We start from the raw sequence: 21,609 nt of genomic DNA, 5'->3' as shown, positions 1-21,609 counted from the left end.
GATGCTTCGTTGCCCGGCAGTGCCGTAAAGCATACCCGGCCCCAGCCCCGAGCCCTATTCCCTCCGGGTGTGTGTGCACCGCGGTTGCCACGGTGCCGCCAAGCGCGGCTGTCGCGCGGCCCGGGTGTCAGCGGCGATGGCGGCGGGGTCGGGTGGGAGCGGGGGCTCTGGGGGAGGCCCCGGGCCGGGGCCGGGTGGGGGTGGGGGCCCCGGCGGGAGCGGCCCAGGGCCGGGGTCCGGCGGGGGTCTGGGCAGCGGCGGGGAGCTGCACCCGCGCACCGGGCGCTTGGTGAGCCTGTCGGCCTGTGGGCGTACAGCGCGGCGGCAGCAGCCGGGCCAGGAGTTTAACCACGGGCTGGTGTTGAGCCGGGAGCCTTTGCGCGACGGCCGCGTCTTCACCGTCCGCATCGACCGCAAGGTGCGGGGCTGGGTCCGCGGAACCGAGACGTGGAGGGTGGTGGGAGGGGGAGAGCGAGAGGCGGGATGGGGGACAATCGGGGCAGCCCCATCGCCGGGCACCGAGAGGGAACCGACGGACCTTATGGGCACCCGGTGACGGGCAGGGGGGGGGAGCGGGAAGTAGAAACATTGAGTCTGAAGGGGAAACGGGTAAGGAGAGCTTGATTTCCTCCGGACCCAGGAGCAGGGAAGGGACACGGGCTTCAGCCGCTAGAATGGCTAGGGAACAGGTCTCCTGGAATGGCTTGTGGCAGGCGGAGGACGGAGAGATGTCAGGGACCTGACAGGAGGAGAGAGAACCAGGGGAAGTACAACCATCGGAGGATAAACTCAGGCCGGAACGATGGGTGGGGAGGGACTCTCAGGGAGAGGGAGGTGTGCCTCTTGTGTGTCGTTCGGTGACGAGGCCAGGGGCACAGAGGTGGAATTTGGGAAGTGAGTGAATCTGAGTGGAGCCAGGGCCCAGGAGAGAAATGGGCCAGGGGAGGAGGAGAGCGGTGTACAAGAGCAGGGACAAGCGACTTGGAGAGCTGTGCATCTGGGTGGTTGAGAAGTCACAGAGACCAGGCACTTAGAGGCGGCAGGGGGCTGCAGCCAGGGAATTTAGCCCAGACGGTGGGGACAGGCATGGTGTCAGAGACACCGAGCCGCCAGAGTAGGGAGCAGAGTTGCTAGGGGACAGCGGTGCCCACGGTCCCTGAGACAGAGTGCAGGAAGTTGCTTGTGGGACCGCACCTCTGGGTTAGTGTCCCGCGTCTCAAGAGAGAAGAGCCAGCTGGCTGAGACGTGGCAAGGGGGGGGGGGGCACGGTGGTCTGTGAAGTGTGGTTTCCTAGTGGTGGGAGACCCGTGGGGGCCCTTCCTGAGTCCCTGTCCACCGCTCTCATCGCAGGTCAACTCCTGGAGTGGCTCCATTGAGATTGGGGTGACGGCACTGGACCCCAGTGTGCTGGACTTCCCAAGCAGCGCCACGGGGCTGAAGGGGGGCTCATGGGTGGTGTCGGGCTGCTCAGTGCTGAGGGACGGACGTTCTGTGCTGGAGGAGTATGGTCAGGACCTGGACCAGCTCGGTGAAGGGGACCGTGTGGGCGTGGAGCGCACAGTTGCCGGGGAGCTGCGGCTCTGGGTGAACGGGCGGGACTGCGGGGTGGCCGCCACGGGCCTCCCCGCGCGTGTCTGGGCCGTCGTGGACCTTTACGGCAAGTGCACGCAGATCACCGTGCTACCCCCTGAGCCAGGTTTCAGCCCCCCTGCTCCCATCCCTACACCCCCCCTCGAGCCCTCCGCGCCCCCTGAAGATTCTGCCTTGACTGAACAGGGGACCCCGGGGGACGAAGGTGAGAATACAGCTCGGGCAGCGGTGGAGGGGCGGGGCAGGGGGACCGGCTGAAGGAGTGGGTGACGTGTAGTGACAAATGAGGCTGGGTGTGGGCAGGGCCTCTCCGACCCCTTTCCCCCCCACCCGAGTCTGTTGAAGGGGAAAGCAGGGGCTAGAGGAGGGGGTCTCCTGGCTGTGGGCCCCTGCAGCAGGGGCCGAACCCTCATTCCCCTCCCATCCCGCCTGGTCCCCAGCCTTCATGGTGTCCCCAGCGCAGGCCCGGCCGGAGACGTTTCCTAACAGCCTTGAGTCGCATAATGGTGAGGGCTTCCGGGAGGCTCTGGGAAGGGCAGCGGGAAGTGAGGTGGCCCAGGCGAGGGGAGGGACCTCAGGAGAGGGCCAGGGGGCGAGTGGCGAGCCAGAGGGGGTACGGCCTCATTCCAGCTTCCCTCCCCCGCCCCGCCGCCGCAGATTTTGCCAGCATGGAGCTCTCGGAGGTGGTGGGCAACGCCATCCTGTCTGCCTACAACGGGGGGCTCCTAAATGTGAACCTGAGCTCCCCCCCGGCCGGGGAAGGACCGGGGCCCAGCGGCGCGGCCACCTCGCCTGTCCTCACTTCCAACGACGCCCTGCTCTTTCACGAGAAGTGCGGAACCCTCATCAAACTCAGCAACAATAACAAGACGGCCGAGCGCCGCCGGCCCCTGGATGAGTTCAACAACGGCGTGGTCATGACCAACCGTCCGCTCCGGGACAACGAGATGTTTGAGGTGTGCGAGATCCCGGGCTCTGGTTGGCACGTCACTCTCCGGGGGCTCGAGACGGGGCTTGACCCTTGACGTTAGAAGAGTGGGGCCCAAGGAAGAGCCGGGGACCGAGGGGCCCTGTTCTATGCTCACGTTCCCCGTCTGTCCCTTCTGTCGTCACCCCTCCCAAGATCCGCATCGACAAGCTCGTGGATAAGTGGTCTGGCTCCATTGAGATCGGTGTCACCACCCACAACCCCAACAGCCTGGAGTACCCAGCCACCATGACCAACCTGCAGTCAGGTACCAGCCCCGGGCAGGGCGGGGGGCACCTTCCTAAGGCGGAGGAAGCCCGTGTCCTGAGCGGGGTGTCCGCTGCCCCCCCAGGCACCATCATGATGAGTGGCTGTGGGATCCTGACCAACGGCAAGGGCACCCGCCGGGAGTACTGTGAGTTCAGTCTGGATGAGCTACAGGTGAGGGTGGGGCGTGGAGCCTGGGCCCCTCTGTGGGGCAGCCCCGTTTCCCTGCGCCCCTGCCCGTGCACCACGGTCTCCCCTGTGACCCAGAGCAAGGCCTGTTAGCTTTTTTTAAAGTCTTTTTTTTTTTTAACGCTTATTTACTTTAAACGTTAGAGAGAGGCAGAGCGTGAGTGGGTAAGGGGCAGAGAGAGGGAGACACAACTCGAGGCAGGCTCCAGGCTCTGAGCTGTCAGCACAGAGCCTGATGTGGGGCTCGAACTCACGAACCGTGAGATCGTGACCTGAGCCGAAGTCAGACGCTCCACTGACTGAGCCACCCAGGCGCCCCAAGGCCTGTTAGCTTTTGCCTAGAGGTTCCTTCTGAGAAGGCAGGGCTGCCCAGTAGTTAGGCACTCGGGTTTCCGAGTCAGAGTTTTACTTTTTCTTAATCGTTTGGCCATTTGTGGTGGTGACCAGAGGCAACAAACTCGTTCTCTTTGGTAGTTTGGTGGGTTGTTTTTTTTTTTTCTTCTCTTCTAACGTTTAAAGCGAGCCTGTTAGTATTTTCTAGACTCCTTTGGGAGGTAGATGGGGTGATGTTTATGAGATGGCTTAACGCAGCGCTGGCCTCGGAGTGAGCGTTCGGGGGGGGGCGGCTCTGGGACTCCGGCACCTTGGGAGCAGTTCCCCTGCGGCCTGGGCTGGCGGGCAGGCTTTAGGACCGCGTTGTTCCAGGGTCCCCAGGACAAGTCTGGAGCCTGAGCAGGGATAGAGTCCAGACTTTCGTCTTTTCTGCTTTGACCAGGAGGGCGACCACATCGGTCTCACGAGGAAGTCCAACTCTGCCCTGCATTTCTTCATCAACGGCATCGATCAGGGTAGGGGCCGCGCGGCCAGGGCGCTCGGTGCAGGGGTCTGGGCCTCACACTGCTGCCTCTCTTTGAGGCTGGTCTGACCCCTTCCTTCGCCTTCCACCCGCACAGGCGTGGCCACCCCGCTGACGCCCCCGGTCGTGTATGGAGTGGTGGACTTGTACGGGATGGCGGTGAAGGTGACCATCGTGCATAATAACAACCACAGCGACCGTCTGCGCCGCAACAATGCCATCCTGCGGGCCCTGTCTCCCGAGGGCGCCCTCCGCCGCGCCGCCCCCGCCGCTCAGGCCGAGCCCGAGCGCCTGCTCTTCCACCCGAACTGCGGGCAGAAGGCGGCTATCACCCACGAGGGACGCACCGCCCTGCGGCCCCAGTATGGCCCGGGGGGTGGGGAGAAGCCCGCAGAAGGGGCTCTGACGGGCTTGCGGGAGGGGCGCGGACGCGGGGGGTGGGGGGGGCGGCGGGATTCTGAGCGGGGCCGTCGTGGCAGGGAAGGGGGGAGCCTCCGGGACAGCGAAGGTCAGCAGGCGGATTGGGGGCAGCAGGAGTCAGGCAGGCACCGACCGGGCCGGGGCGCGGCGTGCTCAGCGCGCGCGCGCTCGTGCCTGAGGCCCCGCGTGCTGTGCCCTCAGTGCCACCGATGACTTCAATCACGGCGTGGTGCTGAGCAGCAGAGCCCTGCGGGACGGAGAAGTGTTCCAGGTGCGCATCGACAAGATGGTGGACAAGTGGGCTGGCTCCATCGAGATCGGTGTCACCACCCACAACCCTGCCTACCTCCAGTTGCCCTCCACCATGACCAACCTGCGCTCGGGTGAGCCCCCCCAGCGGGGCGGGGCCGGGGCAGGGTCCTCGGGAGGAAGCCACCCCCCGGAGCCCGGATGGGATGCTCGTGCTCCGGCCCTTTTCTCCGCTTGTCACACTTGTGACGACTCATCCGGTGGCTGAGGCCTGCCCGCCACGTGGACGGGGCTCGTGGCTGGCTTGGGACGTGCAGGGTTTTCTTGTTCAGCTCTGGGAAGAGAGCCGACCGTCAGAAAAGGCAGGCCGGGCCAGCGGCTTTGGGGGGCGGACGCGGGCACTGCCGCACGACAGGAGCCCTGGTCCCCGCTCACGTCCTCTGTCCCCCCCCCCCTCGTCCCCCTAGGGACCTGGATGATGACCGGGAACGGGGTGATGCACAACGGGACGACCATCCTGGACGAGTACGGGCACAACCTGGACCGCCTCAAGGTGGGAGAGCGTGCGTCCGGCCGGGGCCCGGCGGCGGGAGGCGGGCAAGGCGGGGCTGCCGTAGGACCAGCCCAGGCGGGAGCTCTGCCTGACTCCTCACTCCAGCCCCCCTTCTTCCAAGGCAGGGGACACGGTGGGCGTGGTGCGGCGGGAGGACGGGACCCTGCACTTCTTTGTCAACGGGATGACTCAGGGCCCCGCGGCCTGGAACGTGCCCCCGGGTGTCTACGCAGTCGTGGACCTCTACGGCCAGGCGGCCCAGGCCACCATTGTGGACGACGTGGGTGAGGGCCGGACCGGGCAGGGGCAGGGGGTCGGGGTGGCCTTGGGGGGCCTCAGAGACCCCTGTGAGCCTAATGGGCGATGACCACTCATGCAGAGGTGCCCCCAGTCCCCGAGCCACTCCCCGAAGGGAACAACCAGGTGTCCCCGAGCTCCCCGTCATCGGGGGCCGGGGGCTCCGACCTGCGTTTCCACCAGCTACACGGCAGTAACGCAGTGATCACCAACGGGGGCCGCACCGCGCTCCGCCATAACTGCCGCAGCGAGTTCAACGACGCCATCGTCATCTCCAATCGGTCAGTGCCCGGGCCTTCGTGCCCCCAGCTTCCCGCTGCCCGGCCTCGGCCACCGAGCAGGGCCTGTCTGATTGCCGCTGTCCCTGGCAGGGCCCTGCGCGACGGGGAGCTGTTTGAAATCGTCATTCAGAAGATGGTGGACCGCTGGTCAGGCTCCATCGAGGCCGGTGAGGGCACCCGTGTGTGCGTGCGTGCGCGCGCACCGGGGGCGGGGGTGGTGGCCGCTGGCCGCCCACTGCTGGGGGCTTGGCTCTGACCTACCCCTGCCTCCTAGGAGTGACCGCTATTCGGCCAGAAGACCTTGAGTTCCCCAACACCATGACGGATATCGACTATGACACGTGGATGCTGAGGTCAGATTGCCTGCTTTGCGGGCCGTGTGGCCGGCTAGGATGAGGGAAGCGAGGCTTGGGGCCCGCGGTGGCCCTGGGCAGCCTTCCCACGTCGCCCCGCACCCTGCAGCGGCTCGGCCCCCTCTCCTCTCGGGGAAGCTCCCGCTTTTCTCTGTCCCGGAGGCATAGGGAACGGGATTGGGTCCCAGACCCCAGATCGAGATCCCGATCCAAGGCGCTGGGAGGTTCTGACGAGCAGAGACCGAGCAGGGGCCTGTGTGGGGAAGAGCCGGGAGACTCACCGGCCCCTTCTGTCGCCCCTCCAGTGGCACGGCCATCATGCAAGATGGAAACACGATGCGCAACAACTACGGGTGCGACCTCGATGCGCTGGGCACAGGCGCGCGCATCGGCATGATGCGAACGGCCAAGGGCGACCTGCACTACTTTATCAACGGCCAGGACCAAGGCGCCGCCTGCTCAGGCTTGCCTCCGGGTAAAGGTGACTGCGCTGTGGCTTTCGGCCCGCCCGCCTCGTGCCGGTGCCCCGCGGGCTCTCGGGCTTCTGACCCCTTCCTTTCCCACCCAGAAGTGTACGCGGTCGTGGATCTCTACGGCCAGTGTGTCCAAGTGTCCATCACCAACGCCACCGGCCCCATGGACAACAGCCTGGCGACCAGCAACACGGCCACTGAGAAGTCCTTCCCCCTGCACTCCCCAGGTGCGGCCGGCGGGGCGGGCTCTGCTTCCTCACCGTGGGCCTGAGGGGGCCGCTGGCAGCTCAGGGAGCTGGGTCAGGACGGGCTCGCCCCTGAAGGGAGGGATGAGCCCAGGGTAGGCGGCGGCCAAGAGGAGGGGAGGAGGTCACGGCTGGCTGGAACGCCCGAGGCGCGCTTCCCGGCCACCAGGAGGCCGGGAGCCGGGCACGCCCGCTTTGGGAACGGGTCTCTCGTGGGGAAAGAGGCGCGGGAGGCTCTCCGATGGCAGACAGAGGACTGGTGGCAAACGGGGGCCTTTCCGGCAACCTCCCGCTTCCCCCGAGAGCTCTGCTCCGTGTCCTTTCTGAAGCTCGCTGTCCCACTGTCCCCTCCCGCTGCGCCTGTTCCCCGCAGTGGCTGGCGTGGCTCACCGCTTTCACAGCACGTGTGGCAAGAACGTCACTCTGGAGGAGGACGGCACGAGGGCGGTACGCGCGGCCGGCTACGCTCACGGCCTGGTCTTCAGCACCAAGGAGCTCAAGACGGAGGAGGTGTTCGAGGTGGGCGGCGGGCCCCTCGCAGCGAGGCGGGCGGCCCCCCCCCCCCCCCCCGCTGTCCCCCTGCCCCTGGCTAGCGCCGGCCGCCGCCTTTTGTCTCCCTCAGGTCAAAGTGGACGAACTGGACGAGAAGTGGGCGGGCTCCCTGCGCCTGGGACTGACCACGCTGGCGCCCGGGGACATGGGGCCCGGCACGGGCGGGGGCCCGGCGCTGCCGCCCTCCCTGCCGGAGCTCCGGACCAAGACCACCTGGATGGTGTCCAGCTGCGAAGTGAGGCGCGACGGCCAGCTCCAGAGGATGAACTACGGCCGGAACCTGGAGAGGCTGGGGGTGAGGCCGCCGGCTCCGGGGTCGGGGCGGAGGTGGAGCGGGGGCGGCGGGGGGAGGGAGGCCAGGCACTCGAGCCCGTCTCACCTTGGCGCCAGGTGGGCAGCCGCGTGGGCATCCGCCGGGGGGCGGACGACACGATGCACATCTTGGTAGACGGAGAGGACATGGGGCCTGCGGCCACCGGCGTTGCCAAGGTAGACCCGGGGAACCTTGGGCTTGGGGAGCGGGCTCGAGGCCTTCCGCGGACCCCCGACTCCTGTGTCGTGTGTGCCCACAGAACGTGTGGGCCGTGCTGGACCTGTACGGGCCCGTACGGAGCGTGTCTGTGGTCAGCTCCACGAGGCTGGAGGAGTCGGAAGGCACCCAGCCTCCCTCCCCCAGCTCGGACACCGGCAGCGAGGGCGAGGGCGAGGGCGAGGGCGAGGAAGACGACGACGGGGAGGAGCACAGCCCGAGGGTAAGAGGCCCCGCGGGGCAGGTGGGGCCCGTGAACGGGCGGCTGGGGTCGGTGGTCCGCGGGACACCAGGCTGTCCTGGGGCTCTCTGACCCAACCCCGGGTGGCCGGTCGCCTGTGCGCGAGCCCCGTGTAAACGCCCGCGGGGGGTGGCTCGTACTGGCAACCCAGCAGCTCGGTCTCTCCTCCACACCAGGGCCAGAATCAAGTGGCCATTATGCCCACAGCCCTCGAGTTCCTGGAGAACCACGGGAAGAACATCCTCTTGTCCAACGGGAACCGCACCGCCACGCGGGTGGCCAGCTACAACCAGGGCATCGTTGTCATCAACCAGCCCCTGGTGCCCCAGCTGCTGGTCCAGGTGGGCCTCGCCTTCTCCGCCGCTCCTCTGGCTCGGGGTGACCCAGGGCCAGCCCTCCTGGAGGAACCCCTTTCCAGCTGAGGACGAGGTAGAAGGCAAGCCCCTCGGATGAGCTTCCCGGGCTTGGGCTCGTGCCCGCGGTGGGGTTCGTAGGTCGCTTATCAGGAAGCCTTACTTGCCGGCCGGTGGGGGCGGCGGCAGCGGGCAGGGGCTGGGGGAGGCCAAGAGAGACGCCGGCCCTACGCGTGGGTGCGTGGACGGCTTTGCCGAGGAGGAGGCCTTTCCGCTGTTTGCCACAAACGGAGAGATTTAGTTAGGAACGCGGGGCATGGGGACCCTTACTGTCCCGACAGCGCCGAGGCTCACGTGGGGAAGGAAACAAGGGGTTTGTAGTTTGCGGTCCCTCCGGGCGAGGGAAGGGCAGCATCCCAGGCCGCGCTGTGGGAGGTGCTGTCGCTCCCCCCCTCCCACCCGGCGGGGGTGAGGAGCCTGGTTCTGCTGGGGGGCGGCCTCTTCCGTGACTGGGGAGTGGTTGCCCTTTTCCCCAGGTGCGGATAGACTTCCTGAACCGGCAGTGGACGTCCTCCCTGGTCCTGGGCGTCATCACCTGCCCGCCCGAGAGGCTCAACTTCCCCGCTTCTGCCTGTGCCCTCAAGCGGGCAGCCTGGCTGCTGCGGGGCCGTGGCATCTTCCACAACGGTCTCAAGGTGAGTAGGGGGCAGAGAGAAGAGGGAGGGCCGGGGCCTCGAGTCGGGACGGTCTGGCCAAAAGGGTCCCCGGCTCCGGCAGTAGGACTGCGGGCGTAAAGGGGCCCCATGGTGGGGTGGACCCCATGGTGGGTGAGCGAGAGTGTGGGGGGCCTTATCTGGACGCTCAGGCTGTCACGTTGTCCTGGGTCCCTGCCGCTGAGCATGTTGTGGGGGGGAGGGCAGTGGGGGGGTTGGCGGGGAGGTGGACTCCTGATGTTTGAGGAGGGGGGTGGAGCCCGGGCAGCAGGCCGGCGTGGAGGCCAAGCCTGGGGCCTGGCAACCGGAAGCAGAGCGAAGGGCGAGCCTGGCTGTTGCCTGTGGGCGTCTGATCTCTGGGAAGACAGTAGGTCTTTCCTCCTAGATCTGTGAGAAGTTTGGGCCAAACCTGGACACGTGTCCTGAAGGCACCGTCCTGGGACTGCGGCTGGACGGCTCTGGGGGGCTGCACCTCCACGTCAATGGGCTGGACCAGGGGGTGGCCGTACCGGACGTGCCCCAGCCCTGCCACGCGGTGGTGGACCTCTACGGCCAGTGCGAGCAGGTCGGCTGTAATGGAGGAAGCGTGGAGGGGGCGACCGGTGAGGGCACGGGCAGGCCCCGGGGGCTGGGGCACGCCCGGCTGATTTCCCGCCCCCCTCCCCTGCAGGTGACCATCGTGAGCCCTGAACCAGGGGCTGCCAGTGGCAAGAGTGCGGGAACCCAAGGGGACATGGAGAAGGCGGACATGGTAGATGGTGAGCCGGCCCGCAGAGCCCCGCCCCGCCCACCGTGCCGCGCCGCCCCGGCTCCTGTGACCCGTGCCCCCTCCTGCCCGCGCAGGTATGAAGGAGAGCGTGTGCTGGGGGCCGCTGCCTGCCGCCAGCCCTCTCAAGAGCTGCGAGTATCACGCCCTGTGCTCCCGCTTCCAAGAACTGCTGTTGCTTCCCGGTGAGTCCCCGGTCCCCCGGGACCCGCCTCGTTCCCCGGGGCAGTGCTGGGCACCTCGGCACCCAGCCTGCCCCTCGCTTTCCCGCAGAGGATTACTTTATGCCTCCGCCCAAGCGAAGCCTGTGCTACTGTGAGTCTTGCCGGAAGCTTCGAGGGGACGAGGCCCACAGGCGCCGGGGAGAGCCCCCTCGGGAGTATGCCCTGCCCTTCGGCTGGTGCAGGTTCAACCTCAGGTGTGCGCAGGGCAGGGTCACGCGGCTCCCTTACTGTTCTTTTCCCCTAGAGGAAGGAGGTTCCCAGGGGGTGCATGGAAGACGTGGCAGAACTTCCCGTAGAGGGGACACTGTTGGGGAGCCAGCGACCTTTGTCCGGTCTGCCCTGTCTACATCCTAGGGTGAATCCCCGTCTGGAAGCTGGGACGCTAACCAAGAAGTGGCACATGGCCTATCACGGGAGCCACGTGGCAGCGGTGCGGAGGGTGCTGGACCGAGGGGAGCTGGGAGCAGGTACCGGGGCGCCAGGGGCAGGGCAGGGCGGGTGGGCCCGGCCCCTGGAGGGCGGCCCTGACGCAGCTCTCGTCCTAGGCGCTGCCTCTATCCTGAGCTGCCGGCCGCTGAAGGGCGAGCCCGGGGTGGGGTTTGAGGAGCCCGGCGAGAACTGCGCCCCTCCCCGGGAGGAGCAGCCCCCTCCGGTGCTGCTCTCCCCGTCCCTGCAGTACGCTGGGGCCGAGACCCTGGCATCCAAAGTGCAGTGAGTACCCGGGGACACGCCCGGTGTCTCCACGTTTTGCCTTCCCTTCTCTCACCTGTGCCACTTGGGTCTTCTCTCGCTCTAGAACATTGTTATATAAGAAGCATTTACTATTTTTAAAGGTGACAAAAAGGGGGGTGCAGTGGGTCAGAAGTGCGGGTGGAGCGGGCGCGGGGAGCAGGGTGGGCAGCGGCCTGCACGCGGAAGCCGGGGAGCCTGCCCGGCAGTCGTTGGGGAAGGCGGTAGGGAGGGGAGTGGGGGGAGGGCCAGGCCCTGCAAGATGGGGGTGTCCCCTCAGGGCCTGTGTGGCCGTGCAGTTAACAAGGGGAGGAGAGGGGCCAGAGGCCTCACGGCCGGATTTCTTCTCCCCCCGACAGATTCCGGGACCCCAAATCCCAGCGGACGCACCAGGCCCAGGTGGCGTTCCAGGTGTGCGTGCGCCCCGGCTCCTACACCCCCGGGCCCCCCTCGGCCGCCCTCAGAGAACCTCTGGACCCTCACTTCAGCCCAGCCGAACTCGAGTGGGTGACCAAGGAGAAGGGGGCCACGCTCCTCTATGCCCTGCTGGTGCGGGTGGAATGAGGGGCGGCCTGGCGATGACAAGCACAGCGGGGCCCTGGGCCCGGGACTCCGAGTGACGACCGACGACGATCGCCCCGGCACGCGCGGGGCCCGGACAGGCAGGGGGCCCTGGAGCTCGAGTCCTGCCTCCCGCGCCCGCGGCAGCAGAGCCATCCCCGACCGCGCGGCGGGCGAGCGGGAGCCGGGCCCGACAGCCCCCCTTTCATGCACTGACTTGGGGAGCACGACTCCCCGGACTCCCTCCCCCGTACCACTTAATTTATTTCCGTTTTCGTTCCTGTTACTGTGAATCCCGAGCGGCCCGGATCCCCCTCCGGGCCGCCGCTTCCCGGGCCTCCGGGCGGTGGGAGGGCGCTCGCGGGGAAGGCGGGCCTCTGTACAGTTGTTACGGACGCGGGTTTCCAAGCAGCCAATAAACGCCGTCCCGGAGCGCGCGCCTCGGCCTCTTTCTCGCGCGCGCGCGCGCGCACCGCCCCCGCGAGCCCCGGGCCCACCCCGCCGGGGGCGCGGGCCGCGGCGACGGGGTTTGACCGCCGCCGGCACCCGTCGCGGCCGCTTCCGCCCTTCCCTGCGCCCGACCCGCGAGGCCGGCGGCCGCCCCGGCTCCGGAAGGAGTCGGCCCGGCGGCCGGATGTGACGCGCGGCCGAGGCGCGCAGGAGCCGCGGAGAAAGCGCAGAGCAGGCGGGTAGGGAGGGGCCGGGGGGCGGGCAGCGCCGAGGCTGGAGACCCCGGCCCGCCGGCGCACGCGGGGGCCCCCGGGGCCGGCCGGGCGGAGGGGGGCGGCGGGAGGGCTTCCGCCTCTGCCGGCCGGGCGCGATCCGCCCTGAGCGCCCGCCTCCCGGTAGGCCCGGTCCGAGGTCTGGCAGTCAGTGACAGAGCCGGGCGCCCACGGCCCGAGCGCCCCCGGCGGCACCATGCCCGCGCTCCTGGAGCGCCCCAAGCTTTCCAACGCCATGGCCCGGGCGTTGCACCGGCACATCATGATGGAGCGGGAGCGCAAGCGGCAAGGTGAGCCGGGCCCGAGCGGGAGGACACAGGGCCCCGGGGCGGCGCCGCTTCCCCGGAGCAGGCCTCCACCCCGGGCCGTGCAGCGCGCCGCCGCGGCCGCGCCGCAGGAAGGATGAGACAGCCCCGCGGGTGGTGGAAGCCGGAGGCCGGGTCTCCGCTCCAGAACCCTTGGGTCGGGAAGGACCTTGGAGAGCACCTACTGGACCCACCCGCCTGCCCCCTCCGCGGGGAAAGAGCCACTGCCGAGAGAGGCACGAGGGGCATCGTGGCGACCAGGCCTCGCCGGCCCGCGGTGCGCGACAGGCTGCTCTGTTAACCACCCTGCCGTTTTCCCTTTCTGCCCGACTCTCTCTCCAGAAGAGGAAGAGGTGGACAAGATGATGGAACAGAAGATGAAGGAGGAGCAGGAGAGGAGAAAGAAAAAGGAGATGGAAGAGAGAATGTCTCTGGAGGAGACCAAGGAGCAAGTGAGCAAGCCCCCTGATCTCTCACAGCGCTTTCCCTCTGGCCCTCTTGCCTTCATCTCTGCTCCCCTCGCTTCTCAGATCCTGAAATTGCAGGAGAAGCTTTTGGCCTTACAAGAGGAGAAGCACCAGCTTTTCCTGCAGCTCAAGAAAGTTTTACACGAGGAGGAGAAACGGAGGCGAAAGGAGCAGAGGTGGGACTGGAGAGCTAAAAATAAAGTCGGGGCAGGGTGTAACTGGGATCGGGTGACAACGACCGGCGTCTAGTGGCAAAAGGGGGCGCTTGTCCCCGACTCTGACGCGCCCGCCTTTCGCCCCAGTGACCTGACCACTCTGACATCAGCTGCGTACCAGCAGAGCCTGACCGTCCACACGGGAACGCACCTCCTCAGCATGCAGGGTGAGGAGTGGAGAGACCGCGTGTCCAAACGGGCCCTCCTGGGGGTCACAGCCACCCCTTCCGGCCTCACGAAGCCCCTGTCCCTCCCTAGGGAGCCCTGGAGGACACAATCGCCCGGGCACCCTCATGGCGGCTGACAGGGCCAAGCAGATGTTCGGGCCCCAAGTGCTTACAGTAAGGAGTAGGATGGGGCGTCCGGCCCTGTTCTCCCCCGACCGCTCCTACCCACACCCAGGCGCCCTTAGTGACCCGGCACTCAAGTGATGGGCGTCACTGGCGTCGGACCCTTCGCGGTGTGGGGGAAAGCCGGACACGGTGGGCCCCTGAGGTCCCGCCTCGGAGTTTACAGCGGCCAGCTCTCGTCCTCCCTCCTCAGACTCGGCACTACGTGGGCTCAGCGGCGGCTTTCGCAGGGACCCCAGAGCACGGTCAATTCCAAGGCAGCCCCGGCGGTGCCTATGGGACCGCTCAGCCCCCGCCGCACTATGGCCCCACGCAGCCGGCCTATAGCCCTAGCCAGCAGCTCAGAGGTGAGTGGTGGGCCCAGAGGGAGGGGACTCTGGCAAGACCCAGATGAGGAGGCTCTGATGGCCATGCGTCGTCCCTTCCTCAGCACCTTCGGCGTTCCCCGCAGTGCAGTACCTGTCGCAGCCACAGCCACAGCCCTACGCGGTGCACGGCCACTTCCAGCCCACCCAGACAGGTGACCGACACCCCTGTGCGAGCACCCTGCCCTCCCGGCCTCCCCCGCCCCTGGCGGCTGCGTCACACCCCCCTCCTTCCCTCCCCAGGATTCCTGCAGCCGGGTGGCGCCCTGTCCTTACAGAAGCCAATGGAGCATGCCAACCAGCAGACCGCCTTCTCGGACTCTGTGAGTATGGGGAGTATGGGGTCTTGGGAGTTCAGGGGAAGCGCTGTGCTCAGGGGAGCCCCCGGCTGCCTCTGGTCCTGACCCTCCTCTCCGCAGTCCTCCCTGCGCCCCATGCATCCCCAAGCTCTGCATCCAGCCCCTGGACTGCTGGCCTCTCCCCAGCTCCCTGTGCAGATGCAACCAGCGGGAAAGGTAAGGTCGGGAGCCAGGTGCGCCCAGACCCCCACCTTCCCACTCTCGGGGGGGGGGGGGGGGGACGGGCTCAAGGGCGTGGAGGGAGAGGGTGCTCGCTGACCGAGCCCCCCTCTCGTCACTGCCACCAGTCGGGCTTCGCGGCTACCAGCCAACCTGGCCCTCGGCTCCCCTTCATCCAGCACAGCCAGAACCCGCGATTCTACCACAAGTGACCGTCAGATTTTATCTTCAGCCTCCCCCCACCCCCTGCCGTGGGTGAGGGTCCCCGGTGTGTCCCGGTCCAATAAAATCTACCTGCCAGTGCCCCTGGCTGCTGCTGCTGTTTGTGTGGCCTCACTCGGAGGCGGCCAGGGCTCTCTGGAGGGGCGGGGTGGCCGGCAGATGCACAGCAAGTGAACGGATGGCCCAGTTTGGTGGACAGGATTTCTCATCTCCCCTCCAGTCCGCAAATGCCCATTCAATTCAAAGAAGCAACTGAATTGGGGCCTTCATATTAAACTTGTAGTTTTATTCAGGTTTGATTTTAACAAATGTGTCGGGGAGAGAGCCCACAGGAAAGGGTGAAGCCCGTGGGGGCAGGGCCCTCCCAGATGCCTGAGGAGGGGGCAGGTCCCCTCCCCTCTCCTCCTCTTCCCTCCCCAGCTAAAGGGATTTGGGGAGAGACATAGGCAGGAGAGGGGGCTGGTCCCCAGTCTGTGGGGTGGTGCTTGGGGTAAAGGGCCAAGGGGAACAAGGGACCAGAGCAGGGATGAGTGGGGGAAGGGCACAAGGACCATTTGCCAGAATCCACAGCTTTCTGATTCCAGATTGAATTTAAAAAAAAAAAAAAAGAAAAAAGAAAGAAAACAAAAACCAAACAAAACCCACTAAACCACAAGCAGCACCCGCCCCCTCTCCCCGACCAGGACTGTAGTGCGAGGGGAGAAGAGGAGGACAGTTTCGCCAAGGCCATGGGTCACTCACTCCTGGCCAAGGGAGCAGGATGAAGGGCAGGGGCTCCCCGACAGATTGAGGGGGTGTGGGGGAAACCAAAATAAAACGTCAAATAAATTGTGTAGGAGGAATCCAGCCCGGGGCCGGGCCGGAGCTGGGCCAGGCTGGGGAAGGGGGCCTCTGCAGGCTGGAGGATCACTGCTTCCGCCACCGCCACCCTGGGGAGGAGAGACACCTGGTGAGACTGGACTGTCCTGTCCATGGTGGGGGGCGACCCTGCTGGGGCAGGAAGGGAAACCTGGAACAGGACTGAGGCAGGTTTTGTCTGGGACGCGGAGCACGCGCAGGGGCTGGGGACGGGCAGCCGGCACACTCACCTGGGAGCCAGTTATTTCGCCATGGCCTTGATTGCAACTGCTGCCTCCTCTGTCATGGCAGACAGCACCGTGATCTGGGGGGGTGGGGAGGTCAGACATGAGGTCAGAGGAAGCAGTGCAAGGAGAGGGGCTGGGCATAAGGCGGGGGGGGGGGGAGGGCATACCAGGATCTCTTCTCCGCAGTCATACTTCTGCTCAATCTCCTTGCCGAGGTCTCCCTCGGGCAGACGAAGGTCCTCTCGCACCTCCCCGCTGTCCTGGAGCAGCGATAGATACCCATCCTGGATGCCAATCAGCTGGGGGCAGAGGAGGAAGGAAGCTGCAGGTTGGCCCCGGCAGGGGGGGGAGGATAAAGGGTCTGAGGACAAACTGGTGCCAAACCTCTAACACCAAACCCCTTCTCCGGCCGTTCCCCTCTCTCCCGCTCAGTCTATGGCCACCGACAAACCACTAACCCACCTACATACCTGGAAATCATTCCTTTTGATGTTGGGGACATCCATATTATGAGTCGACGGGCAGATATCTTCGTATTTCTTGCCAGTAAAGATGTCAATACCAACCAGGTGGACCTGTATGTGTGCATCACATGAAAGAGAAACCCGACCAAGCTCTAGGATGGAAAAGAGAAAGGCTCGAGGTGCTCCTGACTGGTGAGGGAAGTGCGACGAGGTTGTCAGGGAAAAGACCAGGGGAGGTGGAACCAAACCAATCGGCCCAAAGGAGCAGCACTAAAGCCTTTAACAACGGGAGGCAGAAAGACTGCCCTTGACTTTGGGGTTGACAGCACAAAGAAAACAGGAGGGCAGGCTCCAAGCAGCCAGTTACCCTGAGCTACCAGAACACTGACCGATGTGCCCAGGGGACTGGGAGGACTCTAGGCAGAACATCTGGAAAAGCATCTGGACATCAGCATAAAAGGTGAACTTGGGAAAACAGGAAGCAACAAGAAAGGAAGAGCGCTGAGAAGAAAAGGCTTTGGGGACAGAAAATTATGCAAAGGGAATAAACGCCACAAAAGAACACAGACAAGGACGCAGACGTTGGGGGTGACCCAGGGTGAACCCCGAGCCAACGGAAGACAAACCAACCAGGGAACAAAACCACAAGAACTCCAGCAAGGATGAGTCAGGTCGAGATTTGGGAGGGCAGGAAAAACTGACAAGCACTAGCAACAGTGTCCAGATCCAAGAGAGCGAGGCAGGGGCTCAGGAAACTCCGGGAGAGGGGCAGGTGGAAACACAGTGTGACCCTGCGTCGGAGATCGGGGGCGTGGGGCAGGAGGGGATCTGGAAGCTCAAGGTACGCTGGCCCCCTCCAGGGAAGGCTGCTCTGTAGTGGGACTAGAGAAAGCCTGGGAACTAGAACCCCAGGCAAGAAAAACCACAAGTGAAAGCCAAGAAGGAAGGAGCTGCTGACCAGACCACCTAGCAAAGTTAGACTCACACCAGTGGGGAAGAGGACCGGGCACAAGGCAATGACGGGGCACAGGAGGTAACGAAAGGCTGAAGGCCGGGGGAAGGTGGAAGGTAGCCAGGGCTGAGCACTACACAAGGAACTGGGGGGTAAAAAGAGAGCTCCGGGAACGGAGAGGGCTAGGACTGAGGGCACCTTGCTGCCGGGAGCCCCACGGATGAGGGAAGTGTGGGGAAGGCGAGAGATGGAGAGATCCAATTCTAACCTTGGCATGGCCGTGCTTGCCAGTCTTGGAGGTAGACATCTCCACGATCTTACAGGGCCGGCCTTTGAGCACCACAAAGCCATTCTTACGTAATGCTGAGCACTGCATCGGGAAGGTGGCTGAGGCCCCTGCATCTCCTGTCTCGAAGTCCAAATCATCTGCCATTTTAAGAGGCTTCGATTCCAACTAGAGTCAAAGAGAAGCGGAGTCAGTAGAGGTAGAGGTCGACAGAGCTCTCCATCCGCCCCACTGCTCTCTGGAAACGGGCTTCAGGTTTCCCCAGCCCTCCGTTCCATCACCCGCCTAAATGAAAGTCAAAGTGCCCAGGTTAAATACGGAGTTGGGACCACAAACCCTTAAGATGGGGCGTGTGTATGAAGTGGTGGGAACACAAGCCGGACCCCTAGCCCAACTGAAAGCTAAAGGGGCAGCCCGGGAACGGAAGGCTCTGGGGAGTTCGGATGCCGAATCTCCAAGACGGGCAAACGCCCAATTCCTGGGGGGCGGGGGGAGACTCAGGTGTTACTGGCCGCTGAAACCAACCACCCCTCTCCCCCACACAGAACAGGGCTATAATTAGGTGAGCAGCCGCGAGCCAGCAAAAGGGCGGGGCTACCATAGCGGGGAGAGGGGAGGGTGGAGACCGGAGGACAGGGCCCCACCCGTCTGTTACACCCCCCACCCGATCCACACGCGCCAGTCACTGGTACAGGAAACCACAAGGCCTCTTTGGGGGATTCCCGCCTCTCCAACAGGCCTTTTCCGACACAGCCGAGGGAGAGAAAGTAAAGCTGTTCTCTAACTTCTCCCCCTGCCAAACACCTCCATCTCGTTTCCCAAAGGGAACCCGGGAACCCGGCCTCTCCTCGAGGGCCCTCCCCCTTTTCCCAGGATGCACCGGTCCTGTCGGCTTTTCAGGCCGGGCCTGTGCGCTCAGTGGAAAGTGGAGGAGTGGGCAGCGTGAATGACAATAAAATGAAAGCAAAACGCTGGGAGTAGTGAGTAGCAGAAGTTCTGTTAGGCCGGCAGAGTTGGGGCTCTGAAAGCAGGAGCCCGCAAATCAGACACAAGGAGGAAGACCGTGACAAGGTGAAGAGCACCTATCACAGCGGGGAGCTCCTCTGCTCGGGACTTTAAGGCGCTGTCGGCGCGGCCGAAAAGAGCTGGGCTCCCGTCCAATCGCCCTCAGTCTCCCCGTCTCTCCGGCCACCCAGCACGGGAGAGCGCTGCTCGCACCTGGCTGGCCGCCTCACTTCCCAGGGGAGTCGGGGCGGGGGGGGGGGTAGCGCGCCAGGGGCCCATGGGGTGGGGGCACGCTAACATATGTCCGCAGCGGGCTCTCCGGGGAGATCAGGTGCGGGCCTCGGCCTTCGCCCCCTCCCCAAAATTCCAAGCTACCCTGGGCGCCCGCGAGGACCGACCACCCCTCTCCGCGCTGGGGGTTGCCGGCTCCCGCCCACCATGTGGCCTCCCGGGGCTTCCGGTGGCCGGGATCTGGGGGGAGGGGTCCCCGCGCTGCCATGCGGCCCCCGTCCACGTTCGGCCATGCGGCCTCCGACCCAGAGGGCAGCCTCCGGTAGGGGGGACACTTCCGGTGCCGCCGCCACCCCCTCCTCAAAGGCCGCGCCAGGCCGGAGCCACGCCGCCTCCCCTCCCCCCCCTCTCCGGCCGGCCGCCAGCCCCCCCCACATGCCCTCTCACCGAATAGCCCCCTCCCCCACCTCACGTGGCCGCGCGGCGCCCTGTTCTCAACGGCCCAGGTACCTTGGCCCTTCCGGGCCGATCTGGCCCCCGGCCCTCGCCCCGGCGTGGCCGCCCGGCGGCCTCTCCCGCGTGGCGGCCTCGCGGCTCGCCGTCCCCCGCCCTGCGTCGCTCCAACGTCACCCGGCCGGCCCCAACCGTCACCCCTCGCGCCAACCGGGGCGCGCTCCCGCGCCTCTCCGCACCTCGCGCCGCTCGCGGACCGAACCCTGTGCGGCGGCCGCCGCCGCTCCCCTTTGCCCCCTCCCCGACCCTCGAGCAGTTCCATCTCCGCTCCCAAGCCCCAGCCGAGGTTCCGCGCACGCGCGCCCTGCCCGCTCTCACCTCGCGCGAACGCACTGACTCGACCCGGTCCGCCCGCCGCGAGCCCAACCGCTGCCTCCGAGCCCGCTGCCGCCGCCGCCGCCGCCTCTACCGCCGCCGCCGCTGCTGCACACGGGTCTTAGTACGCAGGCGCCGACTCCCCACTGACCAACCAAGCAGCCCTGTGACAGCCGCGCAAGCGTGCTATCTATCCCCTCCGCCCTCCACCCCCGCACTGCGCAAGCGCACAGACCCTCCCCGATCTCCACCCTCCCTCCCACCTTCCCATCCAATGACGCGTACGCGTGACCCCGCCCCTCCCCAACCCAGAGCGCGTCCCACCAGTAGGCAGTGCGCAGGCGCACCCGGTTTTTTAAGCCCTTCAACCTCCTCTTCCCTTCCCGTGATAGACCACTACCCCTACCGGACGGGACTCGCGCCTGCGCAATAGGGAGCCCTGCACTCCACACCCTCCGAAGGGAACGCCTCGGCCTCAGAGCGCATGCGTGTTGGGAATCCTGACCGCCCCTTCCACCTCAGACGTCGTCTGTACGCCGGGCGTTGAAAAGACCACGCCACTGTAGCGCTGAGCTCGGCTAGGACGCATGCGTCTTGGGAACGCCCCACCTCGGCTTTAACTGGACTTAAACGACTCACACGTTTCAGAAAACTTGCATTGCGGGGTGGGCCCCTCGTCTCAAAGCCCATCCCCCCCGCCCCCGTCCACGCATGCGCGCAAGAGCTCTTTCCGCTCACGCTTCCTAGCGCGCTAGTGTGGTCGGGTTACCGCCCATCTCAGCTTCACCTCCCGGCCTCGGGCCTGCCATAGAGTTTCGCCCGGGAGCTAGAGCGCCCGGGTCGCGGCCACCATCTTGTCGATTCCCTGGGTGCGGGGCCGCCGGGGCGGCTGCCGTACCGCTGAGCTCTAGGGAGCTTCGGAAGGCATTTATTTCTCCCCGATCCCGGTCCCCCGGCTGCTCCACAGCAGATGTCTGCGAGCACCCTGGGAAAACTCTAAAACAGACTGGCGTGTTACGGTCCGCTGACGCTCTCCAGGTCGTGGAAGGCGACCACGAAGCAGGGGACAACCCGTCTCTCGCGGTTCATTTCTCTGGCCCTCCTCCTAGGGAAGAAAGCTGCCGCTTTTCCCGCAACTCTGTGGTCTTCTTCCAGTTTCCAGGTTTCCGGCACTACCCTCGTGGCCACCTGCTTTGCTTCCGCAAACCAGGCGGGCAGCAGTCCTGTAGAGAAGACGAGCAGCCACATACCTGGGCTGGGAGTCCCCAACCCTGGATCTGGCTCTTGTTTTGTTTTAGAATCCCGTGACCTGGTAGATGCGTACCGCAAACACCGGCTTGAATTAATACGTTTATGCGGCGTGGTCCACTATCACTCCCCGTTCCTTCCACTCAGCTTTCTGAAGTTTCCGCCTTTTCCTTTGTAAAACGCAAAACCACCACTCCCCTCCTCCCCCCGTAAGGGTCTGGGCGCATTGTTTAAAGCCCCAACCTGCTCTTCTCAAAGATGTATTTGTCCATATGATCCAACAACTCTCCTAGGTGTATGCCCCAAATCATTAAAAAAAAAAAAAAAAACAACAAAACAGCTACTTAAATCTTTGCAGGAAAATATTCACAACAGCGTTATTCACAGTAGTCAGAAGGTAGGAACAACCCAAGTATCCATCAAGAGAGGAATGGATAAGGGGGGGGGGGTGTACAATGGAATATTATTCAGTCACAAAACAGGAATGAAGTACTAATACCTGCTTCGACTAGATGAACTTCAAAAATATTATGCTAAGTAAAAGAAGTCAGACAAAAAAGGTCACATACCCTATGATTTGAATGGCAAGAACTATCCAGAATAGGTAAATCCCAGAAGGAGAAAGTAGATTGGGGGTTGCCAGGTGCTGGGGGATGAGGGGACCAGGGAGTGGGGTTAATGGGCAGGGGGTTTTATTTTGGAATGATGAAGCGTTTCAGAATTAGGTGAAGGTGGGGGTTGCACAACACCCGATGCTCTAACTGGCACTTCATTCATCTAAAAATGGTTAGTGTTGGGGCACCTGGGTGGCTCATTCAGTTAAGCAGCCGACATTGGCTCAGGTCATGATCTCGCGGTCCCTGCGTTCAAGCCCCGCGTGGGGCTCTGTGCTGACAGCTCAGAGCCTGGAGCCTGCTTCCGATTCTGTGTCTCCCTCT

At 65.0% G+C, this 21,609-nt stretch overlaps 3 protein-coding genes across 9 annotated transcripts; 2 read left to right on the top strand and 1 right to left on the bottom strand.

The window, feature by feature from the left end:
* Window positions 1-136: 136 nt before the first annotated feature.
* Window positions 137-11,845, top strand: NEURL4 (neuralized E3 ubiquitin protein ligase 4). Of its 3 annotated transcripts, none has more exons than XM_042965776.1 (29): window positions 137-418; window positions 1,351-1,795; window positions 2,031-2,096; window positions 2,248-2,546; window positions 2,714-2,825; window positions 2,910-2,998; window positions 3,789-3,861; window positions 3,967-4,231; window positions 4,491-4,672; window positions 5,006-5,091; window positions 5,213-5,375; window positions 5,471-5,669; window positions 5,760-5,836; window positions 5,944-6,022; window positions 6,328-6,497; window positions 6,591-6,722; window positions 7,114-7,259; window positions 7,363-7,587; window positions 7,683-7,781; window positions 7,865-8,044; window positions 8,239-8,403; window positions 8,952-9,110; window positions 9,514-9,693; window positions 9,799-9,886; window positions 9,972-10,079; window positions 10,168-10,312; window positions 10,473-10,585; window positions 10,664-10,829; window positions 11,207-11,845. In XM_042965776.1, the coding sequence occupies exons 1-29, from the start codon at window positions 137-139 to the stop codon at window positions 11,409-11,411; spliced, it is 4,698 nt and encodes a 1,565-aa protein (XP_042821710.1). In that variant the 3' UTR covers window positions 11,412-11,845. The 3 variants fall into 3 exon arrangements, with proteins under 3 accessions (XP_042821710.1, XP_042821709.1, XP_042821711.1); XM_042965775.1 differs by having other exon boundaries at window positions 6,328-6,503; XM_042965777.1 differs by lacking the exon at window positions 2,031-2,096.
* A 152-nt stretch (window positions 11,846-11,997) lies between these two features.
* Window positions 11,998-14,653, top strand: GPS2 (G protein pathway suppressor 2). Its single transcript, XM_042966271.1, has 11 exons — window positions 11,998-12,097; window positions 12,258-12,420; window positions 12,778-12,887; window positions 12,966-13,078; window positions 13,205-13,284; window positions 13,376-13,458; window positions 13,661-13,814; window positions 13,898-13,987; window positions 14,076-14,155; window positions 14,252-14,347; window positions 14,479-14,653. Exons 2-11 carry the CDS (start codon window positions 12,327-12,329, stop codon window positions 14,560-14,562), a joined length of 984 nt encoding a protein of 327 aa, XP_042822205.1. The 5' UTR covers window positions 11,998-12,097; window positions 12,258-12,326; the 3' UTR covers window positions 14,563-14,653.
* A 184-nt stretch (window positions 14,654-14,837) lies between these two features.
* On the bottom strand, window positions 14,838-19,609 carry EIF5A (eukaryotic translation initiation factor 5A). 5 transcript variants are annotated; one of them, XM_042966273.1, is made up of 6 exons: window positions 19,427-19,609; window positions 17,342-17,527; window positions 16,128-16,232; window positions 15,825-15,956; window positions 15,661-15,734; window positions 14,838-15,501 (listed from the first exon to the last, which is right to left on the bottom strand). In XM_042966273.1, exons 2-5 carry the CDS (start codon window positions 17,504-17,506, stop codon window positions 15,672-15,674), a joined length of 465 nt encoding a protein of 154 aa, XP_042822207.1. In that variant the 5' UTR covers window positions 17,507-17,527; window positions 19,427-19,609; the 3' UTR covers window positions 14,838-15,501; window positions 15,661-15,671. The 5 variants fall into 5 exon arrangements, with proteins under 5 accessions (XP_042822207.1, XP_042822209.1, XP_042822208.1 ...); XM_042966275.1 differs by lacking the exon at window positions 19,427-19,609 and adding an exon at window positions 19,106-19,202; XM_042966274.1 differs by lacking the exon at window positions 19,427-19,609 and adding an exon at window positions 19,063-19,149.
* Window positions 19,610-21,609: the final 2,000 nt, after the last annotated feature.

This window comes from Panthera tigris, chromosome E1 (genome assembly GCF_018350195.1).
Source record: "Panthera tigris isolate Pti1 chromosome E1, P.tigris_Pti1_mat1.1, whole genome shotgun sequence".
Lineage (NCBI taxonomy): Eukaryota > Metazoa > Chordata > Mammalia > Carnivora > Felidae > Panthera > Panthera tigris.
This window is presented reverse-complemented; position numbering and strand designations above follow the sequence as displayed.